The 26,208-nt window shown below is 42.7% G+C and overlaps 1 protein-coding gene across 2 annotated transcripts in view; it reads left to right on the top strand.

Annotated features, from left to right (window-relative positions):
- The window catches only part of LRRTM4 (leucine rich repeat transmembrane neuronal 4), a 218,150-nt gene that overhangs the window by 135,933 nt on the left and 56,009 nt on the right, over positions 1–26,208 (top strand). The window contains exon 2 of one of the 2 annotated variants that reach the window (XM_026863154.1): positions 2,463–2,537. The exons of the other annotated variant lie outside the window; for it this stretch is intronic. Within the exon in view, the coding sequence (XP_026718955.1) occupies positions 2,463–2,537 (75 nt within the window). The remainder of the gene's footprint in view (positions 1–2,462; positions 2,538–26,208) is intronic. 2 annotated transcript variants of the gene reach the window in all.

Raw genomic sequence — 26,208 nt, 5'->3', positions numbered from 1 at the left:
GGGGGGGGGGGGGGGGGGGGGGGGGGGGGGGGGGGGGGGGGGGGGGGGGGGGGGGGGGGGGGGGGGGGGGGGGGGGGGGGGGCGGAGAAAAACTCACCACCACCAGCCCCCAAGAGCTGAGGTCAGATTTAATTTAGAACAAATACCTGGACTTTAATTATTTGTATTCATTCAGGACATTGTGGAGTAGGTCCTGATAATTAAGAGAGAATTAATTTAAAATTAATAAAAGGAAATATGAAAGGACCTAGTAGGCGCTTTTTTTGTTTTTTCCATACAATAAATAAATCTGCTTTGAATAATCTGAAAGAGGAGAATAATTAGCTTAGCCGGGTAACCGGCTTGATTAGCCAAGCTGTTTGGGGCAGTTTGCCCCCCGTGCAGCGGGCTGTGCGTGGCTCCTTTCAGGCTCGCTCTCCATCGTGTAAACAGGTTCAAGAGGGCAGAGCCAAGTCGATGATTATTTATTGTTGAGTCATGTACTGTTTCATTGTATTTTTCATTTTGTGCCTGTTTGCTGTTTTAATGAATATTCATTTACGAGAAAGCATAGAGCTCTCTAATGCACGCTGGGTAACCGGTGTTTTGGTGGAGGAGCCTGACCCAAATCCCACGGAAATCAGACCACTGCTGTCTGCTGGTGTCGGTAAGCTTTGCATCAGGCCGGGCTGCAGTGAGGCTTGAGCCTCGAAAATTTAAAATTTCAGGCACAAATTTCTCCTCTCGATCCCTTTTCTGTTCTTCCTAGAGATCATTCCAGCTGAGATGCTTTCTTCGCCCTGACCATTCCCAACTACCTGCATCAGACACAGACGGTTCACAGATGCGTTTGCACTGCAGCGCTGTTTCTCTCAGTAAGGGGGTGTGCGAGAGCTGTGGGTGTTACGGTGAGATCTGAAGCCGTGAGGTGGTTTACAAGCCTCACATGACTCTTTTTCATTAGCATTACTCATTTACAGTGAGGCTTTTATATGTTTCTTTTTGGTGATGATACTGAGAATGATGGAGTGGAAGAGAGCCCCGCGTTTAATCAAGAGTGCAGCTCGTTCTAACTCCCTAAAAGATTTCAGGCTAAGAAATATGGCGGAAGAAAGATTTCTAGTTTCTCTCACTTAACGACAACAGCAACGAACCAAAAGCCAATGAGAACTACAGGCTTTGCATACTGAAACGACGTGTCAGGAGCATCGGGGCAGCAGGGACCAACCAGCGCCCTGTTATTGCCAAGACAGTACGTGGCAGATGCCACGTTTTAGGTCAATCCATTACAAAATCATTACCTGGCCCCTATGCATATTACAATTATTTACTTCCAATTAATTTTGTTGCTGCAAGTCCCACATTATTATACCTGTTAAATGAACTCCAGGGTCAGAGGAGTGGGTATTGGGGTTTGGGTTTTTTCCAGTTTCAGGTTTTCCCATGTCCGTGCAACAGAGGATCAGGTCCTGTTTGATTCTTTTACCAGATCCAGTTACACATAAGCAATGAAAAGGCTCCTTCACCTGCTAGTTTTGCTTCTTTAGCACCTTTTATTTCTTTTAGTTTAGTGCCAGTGTCTGCATAAGAAAGAGGGGGTAGCTGGGCCTTGCTGCAATTTGATTAATTCACGCTGAGCAAGGTAATCTCTGCGCAATTGTTCTAGTAGGATAATGTAAAGACTGAACACCTGTAAGTGACTGTAGCATGGGAGACTGAACACATCAGGCTTGGACTAAGAAATGAGCCCACTGAAACACCTTTTATCGCAACAGATGGGTGTGCAAAGGCACAGTTGGATGGCACGAGGTGAGCTGTTGAATATACTTTCTGCGAGAAAAAATTCATCCACAGTTATGAATCACGTGCAGACCTCAGATGATTTTAGTGATCAAATCTGCTATCAAATAGGTCACTGTGTTTCCTTCCTGTCTAGCGACTCTTCTTCATCTATTCAGATGTCTAGAAAATGCGTAACCATGATATTCACTGCAGCAGTGAATTCCAGAGGTTGATAGTGCTCTCTGCCAAAAATTACGGATTGCAGGAGTAATTATACCTAATTATATTGTTTCACGAGATGTATGTTAAAGAGTTCTTAAAATGATCAAAGATGATGACTTTTAAGATTAAACTATGATTTTTTTTTTAATTTTTTTTTTACATTATGTCTGTGAGACATTTTAATAACATACTCGTTTTATCTTTTATGTTTCCATATAATTTTACGCACCTGCAATACAGCATGTGTTTTAGTGATAGTCGAGTTCCTGATATTAAAGGCACCTGTGATCTGGTAGCTGTTACAGCTGTTCACAGAATCAGTTACTTAAAGCCACAGCCATCTCGTGTCATCAGTAGGGTTGAACTAACCAAGTGAGTGGGGGTAATGCCTGTTGGTTTTTGGCAAAGCTGACATCGCTTAATGCGGGGCAGAACCTGGTTTAGCGCTTAGAGTAGAGGAACCTCTGTTTCTGTTGCAGGCTCTGCCAGGCAGTGGTGAGATTTCACACAAAGGCTTTGGACTCTCTGCTCCAGCTTTTCTTCATCCATCAAAGGTGAGTGGTCATCTTAAAGTTGAGCTATTTACTAATGAATGTGCAAAGTGTTTAAGCTTATTTCTCTGGATACAGGACAGTTCTTTTGCGGCTTTGTTGTCTTGGAAGGGTTTTGAAGCTTGGGTGCCTCTAAGGGGCTGAAAAGTTAATATCATCCTGACTGGTTCTTTTGCAGCTGATGCAAATAATGGTGTGGTCTTTAGTTAGAAGAAAGCTTCAGCTTCCAGCACGTAGTTTTGACACAATGCATACCTGATGAAAGTGTTGATTGCTGAGAAATCAGCAATGTTGTTCAGTGGAGCATGTGATTTTAAATGCAGTCTCTGCGGTTTTCTTTATGCTGAGCCGATTAAACTACAGCTGTTACATTCCTTATCTTAATATACAACAGATATGGTATCCAACGATGGAATCTACAAAATCAAAGAAAACTATGAAAATAGTTAAATAATTTTTGCTTTGTCTTTAAATCATAACGATTCATAACCTAAAGAGTCTGTATTTTTGTATGGAATGCGTTCTTTCAAATTGGATCGTTAGGCATGGAAAAACTTTTACTAATAAAATTTCCTGAGGCTTTTGCCTTCTGATTTAGTAGAGCGAAGGCTTAAATATGTAGCTCTTCATGGCAAATGAGTTTTGATCTCCACAGTGCCACTCAGGGTACAGAGAGCTTCCTGTTATTGCTTTTGGCATTCTTTGGGAGTTGTTGTTTGTTTCGATGTGGAGAATTCTGGCAAATTGTTTGTATCTCCAGTTGCTGGTTTTTGTTGGTTTGTTTTGTTGTTGTTGTTTTGGTTTTGGGTTTTTTTTTTTAACTTGATAAAAATGAAATCTTTGCCACGTAGCACCTTTCAGCTGTGGAACTGTGTGTGAGATGAGTGTCGTTATTGCTAATTAATGTCTTGAGAAACAACATGAAGTGGCTTGTCTGTGATTGTTCATTAAGTCACTGGCAAAAGCTTGGAATAAAATCAGGAGATCTTGAATTTGCATCCATTGCCCTTCCAACAGCTTGTGCTCTTTAATTTTTTTTTTTTTATTATTATTTTTAAAAGTGTCTGTTCCCAGCATCTCTGAAAATCACTTCCAGTTTAGTGGTACTGGTATTATGACTATTGCTGGTATCTCGGTACCCAAGATAATGTGCTTGTAAATAAATGTTTGCAGACTTTGGGAGTTAAATCTGCGTAAGCTACCGGTGGGGATCAAAGATGTGCTGTTTCTTGAGCAGACGCGTTGATGAGTTCTTCCCTTCGTTACAAATTAAAGGAAAGCAGGTTCTTGCACCATTTCTGTTCCAGTTCGGGGGAATGCTTTTGTTCTAGCAGTGAACAAACTGGAAAATCTTTTGGCAGCTCACGTATTTTCATGTGCCAGGAATTATTTCCCTAGAATACACAACTGTGTTTTTAATGTTTACCGGATTTATTTGGAGAAACAAGTGGAATAGTGTGATCTGGGATAGAGAGTGTTTACTTGTCCTGACAGGTTGCTCTAGTTACGGACAGCCGGTGCAGTGTAGCATTGAAATGTCTTTAGCAGTGAAGCGCTTCTATAGAGGAGCAAAAGAATTAAGTGATAGCAAAATAAGTGAGGAAGCATGCCGCTTGCTTAGATCAGAACAGTGTTTATATCTGTACTTTATAGCTGCGCTGATGAGGCAGCCCGGATTGAGGTGACCATCTCAGTACCCCTACGTGTATGCCCAGCGGACGGTGCCTGCAGCGTCGTCTCTGCGAGCCAAACAAGCTCAGCCCGTGGAGTCGTGTGTACGTGGGGTGAACCGACAATTCTACAGAGGACAGCGCCAGTCCAGGCTGCTGAACAGGGACTGGAGTGGAAGGCGGTGGAGCTGGGTTCGCTCTTCTGCTAGTAGTCCACAACTCTGTGAAAGAGTGCGTTATCCATCCATTTGGGAGCAGTTTTAAAGAGTGCCTTGAGATTTACCAAGCTTGTATGAGAGTTAAGGTATTATTGTAATTTTTCTTGGCTTATCAAGTAGCTAAAAGACTAATGTTAATAGCTTTAATTTCATTGCACGCTGTAAATCTCGTATCAAGTGAAGTGCTTTGTTTGCTGCAGCTCGCTCTCACAACATACCAGCTTGGCTTCCCTCTGATAATTTCAAAACCAAACTCATTTTCAGCACTTTGGTCCCACGTCTGTTCAGTGATAGATAGATAGATAGATAGATAGATAGATAGATAGATAGATAGATAGATAGATAGATAGATAGATAGATAGATATTTTAAAAATACAGTATATATGCATATATGTAAATACTGTATTTCCATTGGCAGAAGGGAAACTTGTCGTCACTAGAAGTCACAGATCAATAGCAATAGTCATTGAAATCATAAGGATGGTGAATACCTCTCAGGTCTAAACCATTTTGAAGTGAAATCTTAGGAATCTTTTCTGTTTTCAAAAAGCGAGAAACCTGTGTGGGATTAAGATCATTATTACAAACTTTAGTCCATGTAACATCTTGGTCTGCTCTCTAATGGTGGCTTTTTGAATTGGTTATAGCAATTGAAAATATTTTCTGTAGGCAAAGATGGCATCTGAAATTAGTTTGGGTCTACACTCCCGATTGAAAGCAATCCCTCAGTTCACATATCCATCCTAGGAAGGGCTTCGTCAGAGCGGCTGATCTGTTTGGGACTGAGAAATGGAAACTACAGCTGCGTTAGAGCAATGCAGCACCACCTAATACTTTGAGATATGCAATTTTGCAGACCAAAAGCAATGTGCTAGGAAGCGGGCCTTTGGGGTTCTTCTCTCTGAAGTACGGCCAAAAGCCAATGCTGCCAACATCCTTCTCCCTTCCCCCTGTTTTGGCCGGTTTTATTCGTGGGCACAACTAACATTAAACATTCGTGTACACATCTGGTGTACGCAGTCTTGAAGACCATTGCGTGAAGATATCTGAATATTTTCCATCTTCTCTAGCGAAGTAGAGGCCAAACCAGATCTGCTCGCTTAAGGACGCTTGAAAATGCTCCTAACTGGAAAGGTGGGTTGAATGATGGAGAACACTGCCCCAAAAGACTGGCAACCATCACCCGGAACGTACTGTTAGTCATCGCTTTGTGCTGACCAAATATGTTTAAAGCTGCACAGCCCTTGACTGTGTTAGATGGGAAGAAGTGAGACACTGAAAAAGCATCGCGGTAACTGGGCGTTTCCTTGAACGCAGTAGGGCTGGAGCCCGGGGCTCAAGTTGAGCGAGTCGTGAGCCCTGTTGCTTTACACAAGTGAACGTTTCATAGGCTTGATTTCTCCTCTTGCATAGTTGCAGTGACAGTGTTTAGCAATCCGAAAGGAGCTGTTTGTTTAATGGGTCCCTGGGATGTATCCCAAGGCTCACAAAGTACTTTGAAACATTTAGGTAAAAGGAAGCACATGTTAATTATTAATTAGAGGATGTATAGTTCTACACTGATTTTATTATGGCTGTATTCTCAAGAGGAAGCAGCACTCCTTGCTGTCATGGTCAGTCTGAAACTAGAAGAGGCATTGGAAGTTTGACAGCCTTTGAGCAGTCAAACCATACTTTATTTTTGTTATTTTCTCATGCAGATGTGATGCTGTGGAGCACTGCTCTCAAGGGGGTAGACAGACATTCAGTTCAAGATAGTCCCATGCCTGGAAAGAGCTGCAGCTTCTCATTATTAGTATTATTCTGCTGTTTTGCTAATTCATCTTTGGGTTTCTGCTTAGCAGCAGCAGCACTTATTTTAATAGAGTTAGATTATGAATTACTCTGTGGAGAAGTTCTCAGCAGTGTGGATTTTAAAAGGAGGCAGGAAGGAAGAAAGAGAGAGAGCAGGGCAAAAAATAGAATAGAAATTTCCCTCTGTCCTTTTCCAGCTGACTGGGAACGGGTCGAAAGTAGTCCCAAGGCATGGCATAGCATCTATTAATTCTGGGAGCAACGCGCTACACATGGCTAATGATCCACTGTATGGATTCATTTCCTTTGGCTTCAACAGCTTAGTTCTGAGCATTAGAATGATGGATTTGTCTTGATCCTGAAGGCTTCCATTTGAAAGTCAAAACTTCTTGTGGGAGAATGCTTAACCCTGCTGGCTCCTGCAATAAGCTTCCCGCCACCCAGGAGGCAGAGGGGCTCAGAAGGCGGCAAGCCCACGTAAGTCTTGACCTGGGTGCAAGTAAAAACAGCAAGTGGTAGGAGCCCTAGAAAAGTGAGATAGAGGATGGGGATTTGCATGGGCTGTCTTGGTGGAAACTTGAACACAAACTCTTGGCCCTGTTCAGAACTGATCTAGAGAACTGGTTAATGGCAGGGTATCACAGTAAAAGCCACTCAGTCTTATTCTGTGGTACCAGATAACTTTGGCAATGCTAGTATAGCAGCCCCAGCTTTAAATTAAATACCGCTTTAAGCAAGTGCTGTCTGTGTGAATGCCTCTGTTGTGAATGTGTCCTGTTTGTTTGAAATAAATATATTTAGTCGTTTCTTATTTTTCATTCTTCGCTTAGTCTTTTCAGTGATGCATGTACACAGAGTTGACACTTGCAGTGGCTAAATAAGAAATATCTGCTGCTTTTCCCCCCTGCAAATTCTGGGCTTGCGTGCGCTGTATCAAGTTTATTGAGTGTCCTAGAATATTTGAGATTCAAGATGATTGTTCTCATTATCCATTGTGTGCCATTGGAGGGGAAAGGAGTTTTATTAATTTCAAAGTCTAACAAAGAGGAAAGCACAGACAATTTAACAGAAAAGCCCTGAGAGCGTTGATGCCGTGAACTTGCCGGGACAGCGAGTTGAGTACGTGGGCAGGCGAGCGAGGGGTAACCAAGGGGTGTATTTACTGCAGGTCGTCTGTCTTGTCCGTGCTATCACCCTGATCTATAATAAGCACTGTGTTGCTCCCTTGTCCAAGGAAGATACCATCTAGACCCCGTTTATTACCACGGGTGGTGGCTGCTCTGTATGGTACGTTTAAAACGAAATTTGTGATCGGGATTCATGAATTACATCCGTGCTGCTGCAAATTACTTTTCAAAGTAACTATTGAAAAAAAAACAGGTAGGTCTTGTCTTTGAGGTTTTAAGGGATGAGTTTGTGTTTAGTTCATCATTTTTCTCAGTGTAACAGCGCTCTAATTCAATATAGTTTTATGGTCCTTTATATATAAAGGAAAACGCATTAAAGAACATTCTTATACTGTAAAACCGTTCTTGTTCTGGAAAGCGCTTTCCCAATTTAACTACACTGGGATACTCGGAACAACGAATTCATTTAGACAAAATGTGGATCTGCCTGTGTCTCTCTTGGCCCTTCTTTAAGATGAACAGTCAGAACGTATAGAGTGAGGCCCTGGAGCAACCACAGTTAAAAACGTGACACAGTCCCATTCATTTCAGTGATTGTTTTAACCAGGTCAGGGTCTGGCTCAATACTTAAAAAAACTAGACAGAAGCACAGGCAGGCGCGTTTTGGAAGAGCTGAACCTGTGGTTGTGGTTTTCTATTTGCCCATTGCCTGGTTACAGATCTAATTATTATTTTTTTTTAATGGGAAAATCAGGCTGTGGATAGATGACTCATGTTACCGATGTTAAACTGAATATATTTCATTGAAGGCAGTGAGCTGGGCACTGTCCTAGTGGGAAAGCCTTCCATACCTGTAGAGTTTATTCAGCTACCTACAGCAGCTGAGGTGACTTGCTTTGAGTTAGATCCATGAACATCTGCCCTGGTGTTTAAGGCTAAAGATATGGAAATTGTACCGGGTAAAAACTGAAATCTTAGCAAAATAATCTAGATCTTCAGCCTGAACATGAATATGAGTTTCTTCCACATAAATGTTTCTAGCTCAATTTATGATGACGTGGCCAGCTGCTGTACAGAGGATGGATTTTAGGGTTTAGTTTTGGGGGGGGTAGGTGTTTTCTTTTTCTTTTTTTTTTTTTTTCCCACAGAGTGACTGAAGCAGCTGCTGTCTAGCTGGGAAGAAAATTGATAACTCCACACTGTAGCCAACAGGGTGCTCGCATTGGAGTCATTGATTTCCTTCCCTGCCAGGCTGTGGCTGCTCCAGTCTCTCTGCAGAAGGCAGACTGCATCCTTTATGGACTTCATTATCAGTGCAGTCGTGCAGAGACTCCACCAATAGAATAGAATGGCATTATTATGGAGAGGGTAGCATTCGATGAAACCACTTGGTTTAGAGACCCTGAAGACCACTTCTGTGCTTCCCTTGAAATGACAGCGTTGGGCTGAGGCTGGAAGCTGGTTCATTAGTGTGAAGGTTTCTGCCGCGTACAGGACGGAGTGTTTTGATGCTTTTCTTCTTTTTCTAATTTTTCTTGCTTACTCGTGACAAAGTCAAGCAGCTCGTTGCAGCTTTGGCTGTGGGAGCCGAGCTGCAAGACTTAGATCTTTTAGCAAATATGTCCTTTTATTTTAGGACTAAAGCAACAGATTCTGATAGATACTTGACGCCACAGGATCCAAATAGCCCTAGCTACTGCTCTTGTTTTGGCAAGACATGATTGGCATCAAACCCATGAAATTCTTAAATTTCTAGTCACTATTTGCTTAAAAACAAACGAACAAACAACAAAGCCTGTATTTTCCTCATGAAACAGAGGTAATCACCAAATACTGCCACTTTGGCTGAATTTGACCTCAGTAGAACCAGATGCTTTGAAATTCTCTTGCGAGTATTTTGACATGACATGTTCCTCTTACTGAGTCAGAGCAGCCTGTTCTGATACACACACACACACACACACACACACACACACACACACACACAAAAAAAAAAAAAAAAAATGGAGCATTAAAAAAACAAACCAATTCTTTTTCACGGGAATTATTTTTGTAAAATGCGTAAGGGAATCCAGTGCCTGATTTCACTCTCCTTTTAGTTGTGCATCAAAACCCTTTTCGGCTCTGTTTATTTCTTAAGAATGACAATGAACTATGTGTTTGAATACCAGATGGGGACATAAAGCATACTATTCATTAGAGAAGTCAGCATTAATTGAATAATATAAATGATTAATAATTGTCCAGCTTTGAAAATTAGAATTCCTATTCTGGGCCATTGATTTTTATTTGTGTGGGTTTTTGTTTATTTGTTTGGTTTTTTTAAATACCTACCTTGAATCAGTTAAAATTAACATTGTCATTATTAACTTCTAGCTATTAGAGCTGATGGTAATGCTTGGTTTTTATATTCCTTGAAAATACTTCAGGCATAGTTGCTGTCTAGACACGATCATTTTCTATTCAATCCCAAATTGTTCCCAGTGTGATTTCTGGTTGTAACATCACGGTGGAAGAAATACCATGAAATGAAAGAGAAAGCTATCTATAGAATCTTCGTCATAGGAGAATTCACTTAGACTGGCAAACACGGTTCAGATTTTTCTCTAAATTAAATTTTGTGTGTTACTTGTTTACGATCAGAAAAACGAGACGTCCCACATCGCTGGGATTCAACGCGTTCAGGTTCTGCCTCTTTATAGGGGGGAAAAAGACAAAAAAAAATCTTGATGACAATCCATCTGCTGAGACATTGTGACGACTGTTTACCATGCTGATTGCTACTACTTCAGTTGTTCTTTTTGAGTCCTGGGGTCTCTTGTTCCTACGTGTAAGCTTGCCGAGGAGGGGACTCCCTCAGTTCTGGGTCTGTACAGCACATTCACGTCCTGGCCAGTGACCGGGTTCCTTTAGCCCGTAAGAAAGCTTGTACTGCATCCCAGGAGAAAAATAATCCATGGATTCTCCAAACAGCATTCTGAGCCGTGCCACCGGAGAGTCTGGCTTTTGGAGGTGGGGACAGTTGTGCGGTTTTGCTTGGTGGTTTTTGGTTGGTTGGTTGTTTTGGGGTTTGGAGTGGGTTTTTTATTTAAAAAAAAAAAAAAGTGTCCCCACCACTGAACGGCTCCATCCTTGCAGCTCTTTGAAGGAGTGGATGGAAGGAGTGCAGAACGGAGGAAGGGGTAGATTGCTTTTACCTGGTTTTAGGCTGTTACCTAGGTTTTAGGTGCTGCTAGGTAGGTTTTAGACTCCTGCCTATGTACTTTAAACCCGCTCAATCAGCGGAGCGTGTACATTCAGAGGCTAATTTAAGCTTTAACTGGGCTTCCTGATTCTCTGCAGATGTTTGTGTCTCTTCTCTCATTTGGGCCTCATCCCAGCTAATGGAGAAATTTGTGGTGACAAAGCAGAATTTGGGGAGTTTAAGACACATGACTTCGAATTGTAACTGAGCCCATAACGATTGCACTGTGCTCCTTATCTGGGGTGTGCTACAGACATTGAGACAGGCTTGACGCTTTGGAAAGGACGAGGATCGAGTGTCTGCTGGCCCCTGAAATGGAAGTTGGTCTTAAAACATTGCAAAAAGACACAAATTTCTCCGACTTGCTTAAATTGTGAACAGATTGGAATTTAAGCATCTCTTTAAAACATACAAACAAGCAAGAAAACAAGCAGAGCCCAATTTCAGGTAGATTTAACATGCCTGTGGACAAGTGAATTTTTAATAGCTAATCTTACCCTGACAGCTCATGGGAAATATCAATCTATTAGGCAGGATTCAAGTGTTGAATTTTTAATGCACTTTTAGTGATTAAAGTGCTGTTTTTCTCCACTGCTTGAAAGAGATCACAGTGGCTTTAAAGAACAGTTTAAAGTCATAACAACAACGGAGGATGAATAATCGTAGTTGACCATATTTCTCTCTGGGAGAGAAGGGCTGTGCCTATTTGCATACAAGTGTTGTGTTTAGAACATTAGAGACAAAAGAAAAGCATTCATTTTGAGAGTAGCAAATGAGTCGGGTCCGCGTGAAAAGGATCCTCTGGCTTTGTTGTCTCTGGTAGCAAATGTTTGGATATAGTTGAGGGCCCCTAGTGAAGGGAGGTGAGGGTTGGAGAATAGGAATGAGCATAACGCTAAAGATTTCAGTCGAGGATTTAGGCTTGGCATTCAGCTGAGGATTAGTCCTGCAAATGGCCAGGTAAGGATGGAACCTGGGTGCGGTTGAGGTGAATGCGCAGTGGACCACTGGTGCCAGTGAAACCGGAATTCGCAGGGAGAGAAACCCAAATCCTTTCAGGTGACTGGAGTCCTCACACCTAAAGGCGTAATAGTGTGAACTGTGTTAGAACACAAACCGGTGGAAAGGATCTGTAAGAGAAAAAAATAACACTTTACCTTCCTGTTGGCGGGCAGGGGAGGAAGTGCTTGGCCCATAAGCTATTTGCAAGACCCTTATTTGCAAACCACTGCTTGTCGTTTCCTGATAAAAGGCAGAAAAACAACACTCTTAGGCCAGACCATTAAACTTGACTTATGCAAGCAAAGCCTCATTTGCCCGAGTTCACTTTGCACGCGTGCACCATTCATACCCCGAAGCGTTTTCCACCGTGCATTGTGCACATCTGTCTACAGGCCCACTTTTAAATTAGTATATGATGAATCTAAATTCCCATTTACAAAGTGCTTTCAGAGACTCGGGATCTCGGAGGCTCAGAATCGCCCCATCAGCCCTAAATTTGTCTTTTGAAAAGCTTCAAAATAAGCCACTGCTGGAACTTTTCTTCCCTCATTCTTTCTTCTTGTTTTGGTATTGCTAATGGATGTATTATTGTAATACGAACTGGCCCACGGCAGTAATGAATTACTAAATTTAATTGTGAAGCACAGTCTGGGATTTATGTTGCTGTGCTGTGTGTGTAACAAATCAATAGCAGACTAAGAGTCCTGTAACCGGAGGAGAGAAGCTCAGAGCGGGCACGTTTACACTGTCCCTCTGGGTTTACAGCTGACAAGTTGAAGGAGTGTTGGCAAACCACTGTTCGCATTTGCTGATATATGAAATGACCAGAAAGTAAACTGGGAGAGGGCTGCTTGGCTTAAGGAAAGATTTTTATTAATACTTTTGCATCTGGGAAACATGCAAAGATCATTGGGTTCATTATGTGTTGGCCTCTCGATTAGAAGAGGATGCTCAAGCATCATGAACATTTTCTTCCATCTGCTTCACTTCAGTAGTTAGGCTAAAACACGGGGTGCCAGTATGAATTGTCAGATATTTGAACTGACAGAAGTTAAAATATGACCCAGTTCCTAGTCAAAATGTTCAGCTAATGCTTTATCTCGCTCTGCCTCCAAGTGACACTTCCACCTCACCATCTTGAATAATCTGATCTGACCTGATCCAGCTAGAGCATGCAAGGTGAAGGGAATGTTCATGTATATTAAATCAATACTATGATTTAACAGATGAATTAAGGTATAGCTAGCTTCACTGAGGATCTGCTTCGTAAACCCTTTGAAATTGGCAGGGAAATTCTCTGTTTGCTTTGGAGCTTGATGAATTAGATCAAGGCAAGAAAAATACACCTATCGGACAAAGAGAAGGAAGTGTCTGACGCTGTAAAATGTAATTATGAGGATTTGCAATGATGGTTTAGCAATCGGCATTAAAATACGTACTGCGTGGCAGCAGTTCATCCAGCTGCAGAAGATAAATGTTAATTACACCCAGTGTCCTTTGTGGGTAGGTCAGGATAGCTGCGCTGGAGTCATTAGTCCTATCCTGCGTGCCGCAGGTGAGGGATCTGGCCTGAAGAATGGCCGCATTAAAATATGCGTTTGTAATGCGGTTTCCTCTGGTGTTTCCTGCTGGCCCGTCTCACACCGAAAGCATTTAAACACATCGGATCTCTAGCTGTCAGTAGGGAGTCGTAAATCAACGTGCAGCATCTTCGGGTGGGGGTCATCATCATACTCGTGGGATGTTAGGTGTGTGAGCAATGCATGGCCTGTTGCAATTGTAAAAAAAAAAAAAAAAAAAAAAAAAAAAAAAAAAAAAAACAACAAAGCCTGCCCAAAAAGCAAAGCATAGAAGCAGAGGTTAATTTAAAGCGGGTGTCGGTACGACTCTGCTGACTCCATTTTGTGTTGTGTCGTATGATTTGGCTTACTCGGATTAGTAGAGGCCACAAGCTTCAGACCCATCGTAAAATGCAGTGAGGAAGAGGGATCTTCCATCCCTTGAATTCCTTCTCATTTCAGAAGTAATTCAGAGGGTCAGCTTCGGGCCAGCGGTGGCTCAAGAGCTGGGAGGGATGGGGCTAGGGTTAGCTGGGTGTCCTCTTCTGCTGGCTGTTTCTCCAGTTCTCCGGATCTGGAGGGAGCTTCGGTCAGAACTGGGAACGAGGAGCAAAGTCACATGCTCAGAACTCAACAGCAAAAACAGTGACACGCCTAGCTCCAGTTTATAAAGCTGCTTTTGCCATTTAGCGCTTTAAAACAAGCAAATGGGCAGCAAGGAGCACTTAAGCCAGAGGACTTTTCCAGAGCCCATTGGTGTTACTGTGAAAACTCCAGCCATCCAGTAATTAAACATCCAAATTGGGTTCTTGCCTCTTCAGTGTCAGTAGAAACCATAAGTTAAGCAATGCTTCATACTCGGACAGGTAGCTCCAGTTAATTTATAGAGATTTGTCTCTCTCTATATATATATATATTTTTTTTTTTTAAATGTATTTACTGTGAGAGTAGCAGAGTGGGGGGAGGCAGCTGGGCTCTGGTGGATGTCTGTCATCTGCCAGGGATGAGAACAGCACTGCTGGGGCTGTAGCAAGACACTCAGGGAAAGGTGATTTCCTCAGCCTAGAAGAATGATTTCACTGCTGGGAGTGGGGGGTTCACTGTGTCTGGCAGAGGAAGAGAAATGACGTCTGGGAATGTTTCTTTATCATAAACGTTTCTATCATTTGTCATTACCCTTCTACCTTCAAGACAGAAGAGTATTTATAATGTTCCCCTTCCCAACGGACCTCCCTAACCCAACGGAGTGGGGCCAGAGGAGGCCATGGAGATGCTGGGGGGGCTGGAGCCCCCCCTGTGAGGACAGGCTGGGAGAGTTGGGGGGTTCAGCTGGAGGAGAGAAGGCTCTGGGGAGACCTTAGAGCGGCCCCCCAGGGCTGAAAGGGGCTGCGGGAAAGTGGGGGGGGACTCTTGATCGGGAGGAGGGATGAGGGGTAACGGGTTTAAACTGACAGAGGGAGATTTAGATCCAATCTGAGGCAGAAATTCTCCCCTGTGAGGGGGGTGAGGCCCTGGCACAGGTTGCCCAGAGCAGCTGTGTCTGCCCCCTCCCTGGCAGGGTTCAAGGCCAGGTTGGACGGGGCTTTGGGCAGCCTGGGCTGGGGGAAGGTGGCCCTGCCCGGGGCAGGGGGGTGGCACTGGGTGGGCTGTAAGGTCCCTTCCCACCCAAACCAGTCTGGGATTCTGTGAAAGTGCCCAAGTTAGAGGGTGATGCTGCCCCCAGGGGTCATAGAGACTCACGTGATTTGCATAAATTTACATTGGAAGTCTGTGGCAGAGCGCAGAACCAGATGTTTGTTTTCCCACTCTGTTGTGCTTTGGAGCACTGTTTCTAACTCTTGAAAAAAGACAAGTAAGGTTGTTCTCTATAGATGTTACTTATTACTGGATTTCTTATCGACTGGAATCTAACATGTTTCTGTAAAATGCGTTGGAATTACTCTCACACGGGATGAGTATCAACTTGAAGTCATTGGTTTAGAGTGTTACCTAAGCAATAAAACACTTGAGTTAAACTGTTTTACAGATTTCCACACTTTATTTTACTCAGTGTTTGAAAGGTCCTTTCATCCTCCTTCCTCAAAACAGTTTTCCTCAGAGCTCTTCTTGACAGCACCGAAGCAAGCAATGATTTTTTTTATTTTTTTTTTGCCAGATTTTAACCATTAACTTTCTTGGCTTATTTTTAAATACTTAAACCCTTATAGTCTGTAAAATATGCTTTGAGATATTTGGAGACTGGTTATTTCTTGTACCATCCCTGATCTCTGTCCTGCCTAGGGATGTTGAGAATGCAGTAGAAAAAAAATTTCGCAGTTATTCTGTAATCTCTCATTTTAAACCAGGGTTGAAGGATATGTTTAGTCTGGGAGCTAGTCAACAGGGATCCCGGAGTGGTTTTGCAGTATTACCAGGTATTTATCAAAAAAAAACCCCAAACCATACTACAGCTCACTGCCCGGTGCAGCCTCATGCCTGGGTCCCAGTCTCCCGTTTCTCCGTTACTGTGCTCAGAATAGGGGAGGGGGGGGATCCCAGTGCTGTGGTTTGAGGAGAGGAACGGGATAAAATCCCGTGTCCTAAATGAAAATCTGGGAGAAACTGCTGTCTCAAAGACTTGATACCGGAGAAAATATCCTGAATTTCTGCATTGTCCTGGCCAGTTTGGGACAGCTAAAAGTCCTGAGCTGTAGGAGCTGTAACATTCAAGTGAAACTCTAACGAATATTTCAAGGCTGGCAGCGGCAGTGATTTAATCGGAACATATTATTTTAAAGATTTTTTTTTTTTTTTTTTGAGATGGAAGTTTGGTGTACGTGTCTGTTGCATTGTGTTTTATGTGGTCTCACTTAAGCTGACTCATGCTGATACAAATGGAAATTAGTGCAGTTTCTAATTTCCTGGTACGGCCTATGCGGAGATGCGGTGAATACTGGTAGAATGCAAACTGTGTTCTTCATGCATGTGGTACGCTGGAATAAACACTCCAGGGTGTACATTCATCATTTAGATTGGTGCCTCCTTGTGCCAAGGACCATGTTACACTGGCATTTCTAGGAAACAGAACTGCCTCCAGCAAGAGTAACTGTTTACAGAAGTGGGAAGTTAGTACAACAGAAGGCAGGCAGCCCAGATGGCGTGGTTATGAATGGAACTGGATATCTCCCATGGTGTCAAGAGAGATGTAATATTTTGCTTACTCCATCCTGACATTCGAAAAACAGGGTAATTGTCAGCTCTTTCCCTGAGCCAAAATTTTTGGAGTGCTGTTGGTGTGATAACTCTTTTCCAGCCTGACTTTGCTATAAACGGTGCAGTCCAAATTGCACATCTGCAAGGGACTGGCTTGCTTGAGAACCGCGGAATTGGGCTGACTTTGTAATTTCCTCCATTATCCATTTTCCTGTTAATTTGTCCATCTCGACAATATTGTCCTCTCTTGCCCTCTAGCAGTTAGAAGCTCAGTGTGCTTTCAGCAGGCTTTACGGGAAATGAGGAGCAGAAGTATGGAAGAAGGTGCTCTTTTCACTGGCTAGACCACAGAACACCGCTCGCTGCCTGCGTTTTGTTCTTATTCCTCTGAATTTCCGCTATTAAAGCAACTAAAGGAATCATACATATGGATGAGTAGAATGTGTGTAGCACTCTCTTTCTATGTATGTATTTTCTGCTGATCTATGAGATTCCTACTCCTACCATGGGGTATGTTATATTGCAAGACGATTTCTGTTAATTCTTAACATAGCTCAGCTTCCGGATCTATTTTTCCAGAACAAAATACCAGGATAGGTGAAAACTGACTTTTGGAAGTAACTTTGGCACGTAACATATGCTTCCATTGACATTTATCTTCTGGACTGACAACTGGGAAATCTGAAAATGAAGCTTCAGCTCTTTACTTGCATTAGTATTCTCTGAAAAATGTTACTACTGCCTGGGATTGGTAGCTGTTTCATTCATTTTCTTCGTTATAGAGGGATTTCCTTTCAGAAAACTGATGAAGTCAGTCTTGTCTCTTTGATCCCATTTTTCTCTTATTTGTACCTACTCCGTCTCATATTTTCCCAGCTGGCATTTTTTTTTTTTGAATTTTTATTTATGCCTCCTTTTCTCCAACCCCTCTCTATCTTATTCCATATGTTTATTATCTTTTCCATCACCAAGCTGTGAATAATTTTGTGGAAATCATGCAGCTGCATGGAAATCAGCTGTTTGGCACAAGCACTGTGCTGCCTTGCTGGAGAAGTCCCTGGGTTAACAGACAATTGCTACTAAAGTATTTTGGAGAGCACAGAAAACAGCCTTTACCAGTGGTGCCAATCTCAAGCTTGTAATAACTGTGAGTTATTATTGGATTGACTGAAAAATAGTTGAGATAAGAGGAAAAAACTCTTAACATTCTGTGTGTATTTATTTGCTTTCCGTTTCTCTTGGAGTTGCGAAGCACTGTGTTTAACTCCGGGATGAGCTAAACTTTACTTATTTAATGAAACTCTGTTTTCTTGCTTAATGAAAGGCTTAAAATTAGGAATACAGTCACTTTGGAGATTTTTCCGTGGATATATCACTAGAATATGGTCACCTTGGAGATTTTCAGTGGATAGATCAGATCTGCGTTCTGAATATGCCTCAGGACTAAGGAAGCTCATCTCCTGAACAAGGCACAGTGAGGTGAAGCAAATCCGGGTCCTACCCCTGTTCACCTTCATGCCGTCACTTGCCTCTCCGGGGTCCAACTCGTTTGTATTCCACGATTCGGATACTTGCCTGACCACACACTGGTCTCCTTTGCCAGCTCTGCTTAGTTCCCGTCAAAAGTTGGGTTATTGCTCTTGGCCTCACACTGCCGATCCACACATTTTTATCGTAGAGATGATCCACAGCATGCCCAATGGTGTTCAAAATGCCAGCTACTGACGTTTATCTTTAAGGAGCCGCGAGAGCTAATTGTTTTGCTGAACAAAGTAAAGCATAAATTATGTGCTGTTTATTCCTTCGGTCTTTCCAAAGGCATCAGATGAGGGAAACTGCACAGGTATGGAAATAATTGGGGTTTTATTTTTGCCTGATGAACCAGTGGCTCAAACAGGCAGCAATCAAAGCAAAAGCTCTTTTCTGTCTGTAAATAATACTTTAAAGGTTCTGACGGAAGAATAGCATGAAGGGTTATCATTAGCTAGCTTGAGATCAGTGAATTATAAAAATTATATGTGAATCTACAGAAAAGTGAAGGGGCTTTCATGTTTGATATTGCCATCTCAGAGGCAGTGGATTTCTTAAGGCCGCTGAGATATTCCCGGTGTGTATTGACAGCTTCTTTTTTTTTTTTCTGAAGGCACTAACTGTCTGCAGGCATCCATTGTTTGAAGTCCTGTTAATTTTTCTAGCTTGGTACTGTGTTAACTTGTTTATATTGCCATAGGACATGACGTTTTGGGGGCAGTTTTTCATGGCAACGTTAGGATTTAACAGGATGGAAAAACTTTGTCATAGAATTGAAGTTAGCTTCCTTTTGGAAGCAGCCTCTGGAGGTAACCCTGCTCATCAGAGCTAGTTTCAACACTAGACCAGGTTGCAGAAAGCCTTATCCAAGCCAGGTCTGAAAAATCTGCAAGGATTCCCTCACCTTTCTGGGCCACATTTCAGTCTTTAACAGCTCTCTTGGTAATTTTTTTTTTTTTTTAATACGTACAATGAGCATTTCCCTTCTTGTAACTTGTGACTGTTGCCTCTTAGTCTTCTCACTGTATATTCCTGACCCAAGTCAGGCTCCATCTTCTGCAGAGCCTTGCTGTAGACAGAGGATTGCAGCTCTCGCCCCCGTTAGCTTCCTCCTCTTCCAGCTAAACAAGCCTGAGACCCCGGAGCCGCTCCTCAGCCTTTTCCTGTATGCCACCTACTCCAGTGGGCGAGCTCAGTCCTGCCTGACGACTCTGAGTGTGCTGTCTGGGCCAGAGTTGGCAGCTTTTGATGTGCATTTATTCATTCCTCTTCTCTCTGTCGTCCCCCTGCTTTGATAACCAGTTAACCGCTTGCTAAAAGATCTGCTTTAGCATTGTTGCTTCAGGAAAGATATTTGGAGTGTGGTATCATATAGATGAGAGAATTTTCTCGGTGTGCTTAATGCCGTTATAAGTCCATCAGAAAAGCTAGCTTGCCGGGCACAAGATCCAGTGCTGTATCTCTGCTAAAGCGGCTACTCTGCAACTCAAACCAGTGGCAAAAGCCGCTGCTGCATTGCTCCCAGTCAACCAGCCTTTAGTACTACGCACTCTCACTCCGTAGTATGCCAGCAGCATCAGGAAAGGTTGTAAGAGAGGTTTTCCAATACTTGTTTCTAATAGTCCCCTCCATTAATCCCCATGGGGGAGAAAACACACTGGTTATAGTGATCTTGAAGAGCAACGCAATCTCCTCTGCTTTCCTTTTTTTTTTTTTCTTTTCAGTTTTACTCACTTCAGAACAACTCCACATTACTTCAGCTCACTTCAGCTCACACCAGATTTGAATGATAAAGTGTTTCAAATAGACCCATTAAAACAGAAGAAGCTGAGAACTATGTTATTTTGCTGGAAGACTACAATTTGTACAAGAAGCTCTAGATAACCTATTCACCTTCCCCCACAGAGCTGTAATCCATGGGTTTGACCATATGGAAGCTGGTATTCACACAGAGTGAATGTAAATAAAGCTTTTCAATGCCTTTGATATCAAAGCTATTTATGCCTCTCTCTCAGCAAGTATTTCCATTCTCTCCCAGACATAGTTAGCATAAAAGAGCAACCTACTGTTTAGAATGCATTTAGAGTAAAAAAAAAAAAAAAAAAAAAAAAAAAAAACCACACCAAACCACAAAACCAAACACACACAAAAAAACCCTCACAGCCCCCCAAAACTTTAATCTTTTGTTCCCTGACTTCAGAATATCATCATAAAGTTCAGTCCTACAATTATTATTTGTTGGACAGAGGACTGGGCAAGCAGTGGGAAGATTTAGGCAGCCGAAACCCACAGTCCGTCACTAAGAAAATCCTGATTCGGGGTCTCATGATTATGTTAGTGAATATTTGCAAAGGCTGCTTGCAGACACTTAGACACACACACACATACATGCATCCATCCACGTCCATGTATGTGTTATAAAAATGAGTGAGGTCAATTCTGCATTGAAATTAATTCCCAATAGTATGAACTTTGCACATTGCGAAATGCTAAAATTGTAAAGAAATGTTTATTTGAATGAATTAGCTTTTATTTTTAACTGAAAAAAAAAATCTCTACCATCCCCATTGAATGGAACGAGCTCTTCGGCTGAGTTATTGTAAGACAGGACTCTAAACTCTGGAATAATTCCTACAGCATGTTGAGAACCCTTTGCAATTTCTTCCCTATTATGAAGTTTCCATGCGTATTAAATAGCACTATATATAGATACAAATATTCATTAAAGGTTTTTTTTTCTGAAAAAAAAAAAAATATCAGTCCACATTCTGTCGAAGCTTGTGAACATTTACATAAAAATACAACAAGGAAAATACCCAAGTGTAGCAATGCACAACACTGATGTGCTATAAAAAGAAGCAATTTGGAAGCACTGTTTTGTGTTTTTTCTTTTTTTTTTTCTCTGAGCCTGCACAGGAATTAATTCTCCAGTCCAACCACTGTACAAACTTCCCTGGATACCTAGAACCATAGTGATACGTACACTAAAAGTACTACAGGCAAATGGAGGAAAAAAAAGAAAAAAAAAAAAAAAAAACTGGCCCAGCATTTCCTAAACAAATGCTATTTAGCACAGCTCTACAGAGCAACACTGAGATTTCCACAAGCCAAGGATCCAGCGCTTTGTTTCACGAGCTTAAAAAAAAAAGAAGAGTGAGTTACTAATGAGAAGCAATGTCACATTTCTTTGTGCTAAAGGTAGTTAAATATCTAAAAAACCAAATGAGCAACTTTTAAAATCCAGTAGCTGCTTGTGATTTTCATTGGACTTGTACCTCTGGCAGTTTGAAGTTTCTAGAGGAACATCAAAGATGAACACAAAAACCTAAAGCTTGATTAAGCCCATGAAAAACTGCTGCTAAATTAGGCCTCTAGCTTTCCTTGTGACTTTTTTTTTTTTCCCCCTCTTTGCCTTTTCTTTCATTTCATTTTCTTTTTTTCACCTCAACAGGAAGCTCTTTTGCACAGTGCATGTAACCTGTGGATGATCATAAGAAATGCAACGGGCTACTTCAAACCTGTTAAAGGGTGGACTTCTCTTATGTCCCTTGAGGATAAATAGCCTCAGGCATCTTTGTCAAGGAAAATTAGTTAAGATCGTTAAGCCAGGATCATCTCAACAAGCGTAATGGGGTCTCAGGAAGTTGGGTCTCTCACATGCTTTGGCCATGACAAACGTTACCTTTGTAATATCTATTTACTTCACAAGGGTGAAACATGACAAAGACCTTAGTGAAGGGAAGGGTTTCCTGCAGCGGTATCCGAGGGACACAGTTACGATTAAATAGATGGAAAATTATCTGAAACAACCAGCGTTGCTCCGCTTAGTGCTGGGGTGTCATTCAGAAACAAGTGTTGCCAACACGAGTCGGTGGGAAAGGATCAGAAAACTTAAGAGGGTTTTAGACAAAGGATCAGATCCACCACTAGAGCAGCTCAAGGAAATATCTAAGCTCTCAGAGCAGCTGCTTCACTGCTGAGGTGCCATAAAATGTGTTTATCTAATCTTTTCACTCAACGTATATAATTAAGGGCATTATTATTTATTATTATTTATATTGAAAAACTGCTGAGGTGTCCTGACATCAGGGCCCTGTTGCTCTTGGTCTGTACGGGTGCTTCAGGAGAACACAGCCCCTGCTCTGAACAGACCATCAGGATAGAGGGGAATGGCACGAACCGGTGAAGTGATCGATCCCACCAGAAAGGCGTGGCAAAGCCGGGTTTAACACTTCAATTAGATGCCCTGTCCCCTGGTCTACCTTGCTTCAGCCAGCTGGTATCTGTTCCTGCGTGCTGGAGCAGGGCTGAGAGGGGGCAAAGTCAACTACTGGTTGTGACCGAGAGAGGGGAACCTGGGCTGGGCTCCCTCGCTGCTCCTGAGGCCCTTTGGTCTGCACCCACTGAATGCAGGGCAGCCACTCTTTACAGCAGGGAAGGCCCGCAAGCTGCAGGAAAAGGAGAGAGAGTGTTCCTGTATCTATTGGTTAATGCTTGGCCAGAATTTCCAACAGCTGTGGTTGCAGGCAGGATTTTTTTTTTTTTTTTAATCAAAAGCACTCAGCACCAAGCATCAAACCCCAGAAGAGTTCTGTGGGAGCTGAGGAGTTTGAGAGCGGTTTTGAAAAGCTGACTACCCCTGTAGGTGCCTAAAGGAGGCAGAGATCGGGTGTTGAGCTCTTCTCAAGTCGGGGATGTAATGAGCATGATTCACATACGCCATCGGTTACAAAAGCAGCTGGTCCCTTCCTTTCTGCTAACTGGAAAGGAAGATATTCCTCTTGATATGGATCCCTCCATAGCAGTGTGTGTTGCTATTATTTCTAGAGCTGTCTGAGTGGGAGGTTTTAGGATAGCAGAGAGGGAGGGCAGTGCTACAAGCAATAGCTTTTATCTTCGCTAATAGTAATCTAATGGACAGAAGAGTGGGGCTGTAATTGGATTTTGCTTCAGATCATGATTAGGAAGATTGCTTTGCCAAGTGTATAGAGACTGCCTGCGAGAGTTACGCATCTTTCTGTGATACTGAGCAAGAGTGATAGAACAAAATAAAGCTATGATTATCACATGGATCTGAATTTGAGTCGTGAAGGGTAAAGGCAAAGGAGAGGCTTCAGCTCTTCCGAAGTTCAAGCACGGAGAAACAGATGGAGGCCTTACAGCAAGAGATCTATGAAAGCAGTAAATTATATTCCGTTTCTGCCCCGGTATATGCTCTGTGGTCACCATTTTGCACAGAACAGCGGCGTTTCCTGGAGAAGAGGTGCAAACACAATATAATCTTCATTAAAACCCTGTTTCAAGAGGCAGTTACGTTCACTTCGACATTCAGTAAGGGGGAGATGTGGGGGGTAGCACCAGCCTCTTTGGTCTTTTGGAAGCTTCATCAAGCATGCTGATCTCTCCTCCAGTACCCTGCAAAGCCACAGAGTCACTGAGGCTGGAAGGGGCCTCTGGACATCGTCTACTCCAACTCTCCTGCCCAGTCGGGGTGCCTTAGGGTTGGGTTTTGAGTAGCTCCAAGGGTAGAGACTCCAGAGCCTCTCTGGGCAGCCTGCCCCGGTGCTTGAGCACCCCGACTGTAAAACAGCTTTTTCTGATGTTCAAGTGAAATGTTCTCCAGTTTATGTCCGTTGCCTCTTGTCGCTTCACTGCATACCAGTGTCTGGCTCCAGATGTTGTCTTCACCCCATCCTCCTCCACTGCCCCATCAGTTAAGGATGCATAGTGATAGCATCCATCTCCAGGCTGAACAGTCCCAGCTCTGCCAGCCTCTCCCGGGTCAGATTCTCCGGTCCCTCAATGACCTTTGACTGTGTGCTGCGCTCACTGCAGCGCGCACGTGCCTGTCCTGTCCCAGGGAGCCCACGGTTGGCCCCAGGACTGTTTCATACACGTGCACGGGGTCTCACCGGTGCTCAGTAGAAGGAAAAGGCTCTGTCCGATGCAGCCCTGAATGCCGTTGGCCTTCTGTGCTGGAAGGACGCCTTGTTGGCACGGTGCTTGCATTTAGCTGGATGTCGGGTCCTCCAGGAGAGGACACAAATCAGCTGTCCGCTCCCGGGAGGTGCCGGGACGGAGGCAGTGGGTCAGTCACAACCAGAAGCCATATGTCACATCTCTCAAGCTTTGAGCCTGGCGTTAATCACTTCACTGTAAAACTTCTTAGACAGCACAGCCTTGGAAGGTCACCTGGAATAAATCAGTCATGATTCACAGCAGATCTGATTAATTAGCGCTCAAGGTCACACAGATATAAACTCCAGTGTGTGTCTGATTGGTTTTGAAGGTAATGTGCAACTGTTTAAAAAGCAATCCTGTGTGCAAACTGCTTTTTGTTTGTTTGTGCATGTTGCGTAATTAGTGAATCACAGCGGGAAGACTGGAAATTCAGGATCTAGGGACTTAGCCAGGACTGCAGGGGACTTTTTTTTCCAAAACCTAGAGGAAGGTGACATAATTTCTGATATAACAGTGGTAAAGCAAGTTTGTCTTTCACACGTTTTTCGTATGGCTTTAATTCCCCCGCTAGCAGAAGTCCGTAGGAGTCCTGGGTTTAAACACTGTCACTTCTCCGCTCTTGGGAGAGGAGAAATGAGATCAACAGAATTAAACCTCTAGTAAAGTTGTGGAAAATAACTGCTTGATTGAGCTAATGGCAAAGTGTTGCTGTTTAGTTGTTGCTGATTTAGTTTTAATGTAAGATAAATTAGTAATAATTCCAATTAGAATAGCACACGAAGACGTGCGTGTTGCGCTGCGTGGCTGTCTAGGCCCGTTTGAAGACAATCCATGGGTTAATTTATGATCTACGTAGAGCGGATAGCAACTGGATGGGAGGGTGGAAGGTTTTTTTATCTGTGAATTACAGGTACGGATTGAGACAGGAATGAGGAAGCTGCTTCTTTGCTGTCAAACTTCGGTGATATTTTTTTTTTTTTTTTTTTTTTTAAAGAGAGAAGGGGTTAAACTGAACCATTTAAATGGATTGAACTGAAACTTTTATCCTAGAAGTCTCAGGCTACGTTTAAGCCACATTTTCTAGATTCTTGACAAACAGATACCTCACCGTTACAATTATTTCTGCTACAGAAACGTGTAGAAATTTCATTGTGGACCAGACTTCTTAAGTTATTTCGGGCATGCTGACTTCCACAGCCCTATCCCCAAGGTTAATGTAGGTCTAGTGCTTTCATCATGCAGCAGGAGTTCAAGAATAAATTGTCAGACAGTTATTTGTACTTTTTAGAACACTGGGATTAGCACAGGCGAAATAATAAATGTGGGGGAAGGCTTTTAGGTAGCCCAGGCAGACACGCAGCCTGCATTGCCTTCAGGCATCTTGAACAATAACATTCTGTATGGGGTCACTGTGTAGAGAACTTTGGGCTGGATAAATAAAGAAAATGAACACCCAAAAAAAAAAAAAAAAAGGCATCTCAGTATTCAGATGTTTCTGCAACTTGATATAAGGCTGCGAGGGTATCATTCCAGTCCACTTGCTGTCAGAGTCAATTCAATTAACTTCAAAAAGCAAAATATACGGGTAACTGCAAAGCGATCTCTCCAATGTCACCTTCAAATTAAGGAAGTCTTGACTTGTTTCTGACTTTGTCCAGCTGAAGAGAAGGTGAAAATTCATTAAATAGTTTTCTAGCGTTGTTGGGTACCCAAATTCCCCTGTCCCCTTCAGAGAAGAAGAGATTATTCAGTTTTCTATGTTTTCTCCCCACATTCTCTTTAGGTAAAATTTAAAATTTTGTGGAAGTGGGGGTTATTGCCTGACTCTGAGTTATCCAGCAGCACTGCAGTATCACTGACTGATGCCGTTAAATCGTGGGAAACTCTTAAGCGAAGAAAAACCACGACTTTACCTTTTCACCTTCACGAATCAGTAAAATGGAAGGAAATCGGTGACATAGGCTACCTGAATGGGAAGTGTTGAGTTTGGCGAAATGCCTTTATTTAGAGGCCTGATGGTTTGGGTCTAAACCACGTGGAGGTGAGAAGAACCTGCCGGGTGTTTGTGGTTGGTGAAGCTACAGGGTGTCTGTTACAGCCGCCACCATTAGCCGTAGACACGAAACACAGTTCTATAGGCTTTTTTATCAAAGTTTATGCCTAGTATGTCCTGCTGCTTGGAATAAAGATCTATGGCATCAAAAGCTGTAGGATATTTCTGTTGCAACCTCTGGTTTATCAAAGGATGTCAGATAAGCGTTCTGAAGTCTCTTTCCTAGCCTTTAAAATGTACGGGTATTAATTTTTTTTTTTTTTTTTTTCTCATGGGGGTTTCTGTATGTGCCTACGAGTGCTGAGCACTTTAAAGCCCCGGGT

Source organism: Athene cunicularia (genome assembly GCF_003259725.1).
Source record: "Athene cunicularia isolate RWA chromosome 22 unlocalized genomic scaffold, athCun1 chr22_part1, whole genome shotgun sequence".
In the NCBI taxonomy this organism is placed as follows: Eukaryota; Metazoa; Chordata; class Aves; order Strigiformes; family Strigidae; genus Athene; species Athene cunicularia.
This window is presented reverse-complemented; position numbering and strand designations above follow the sequence as displayed.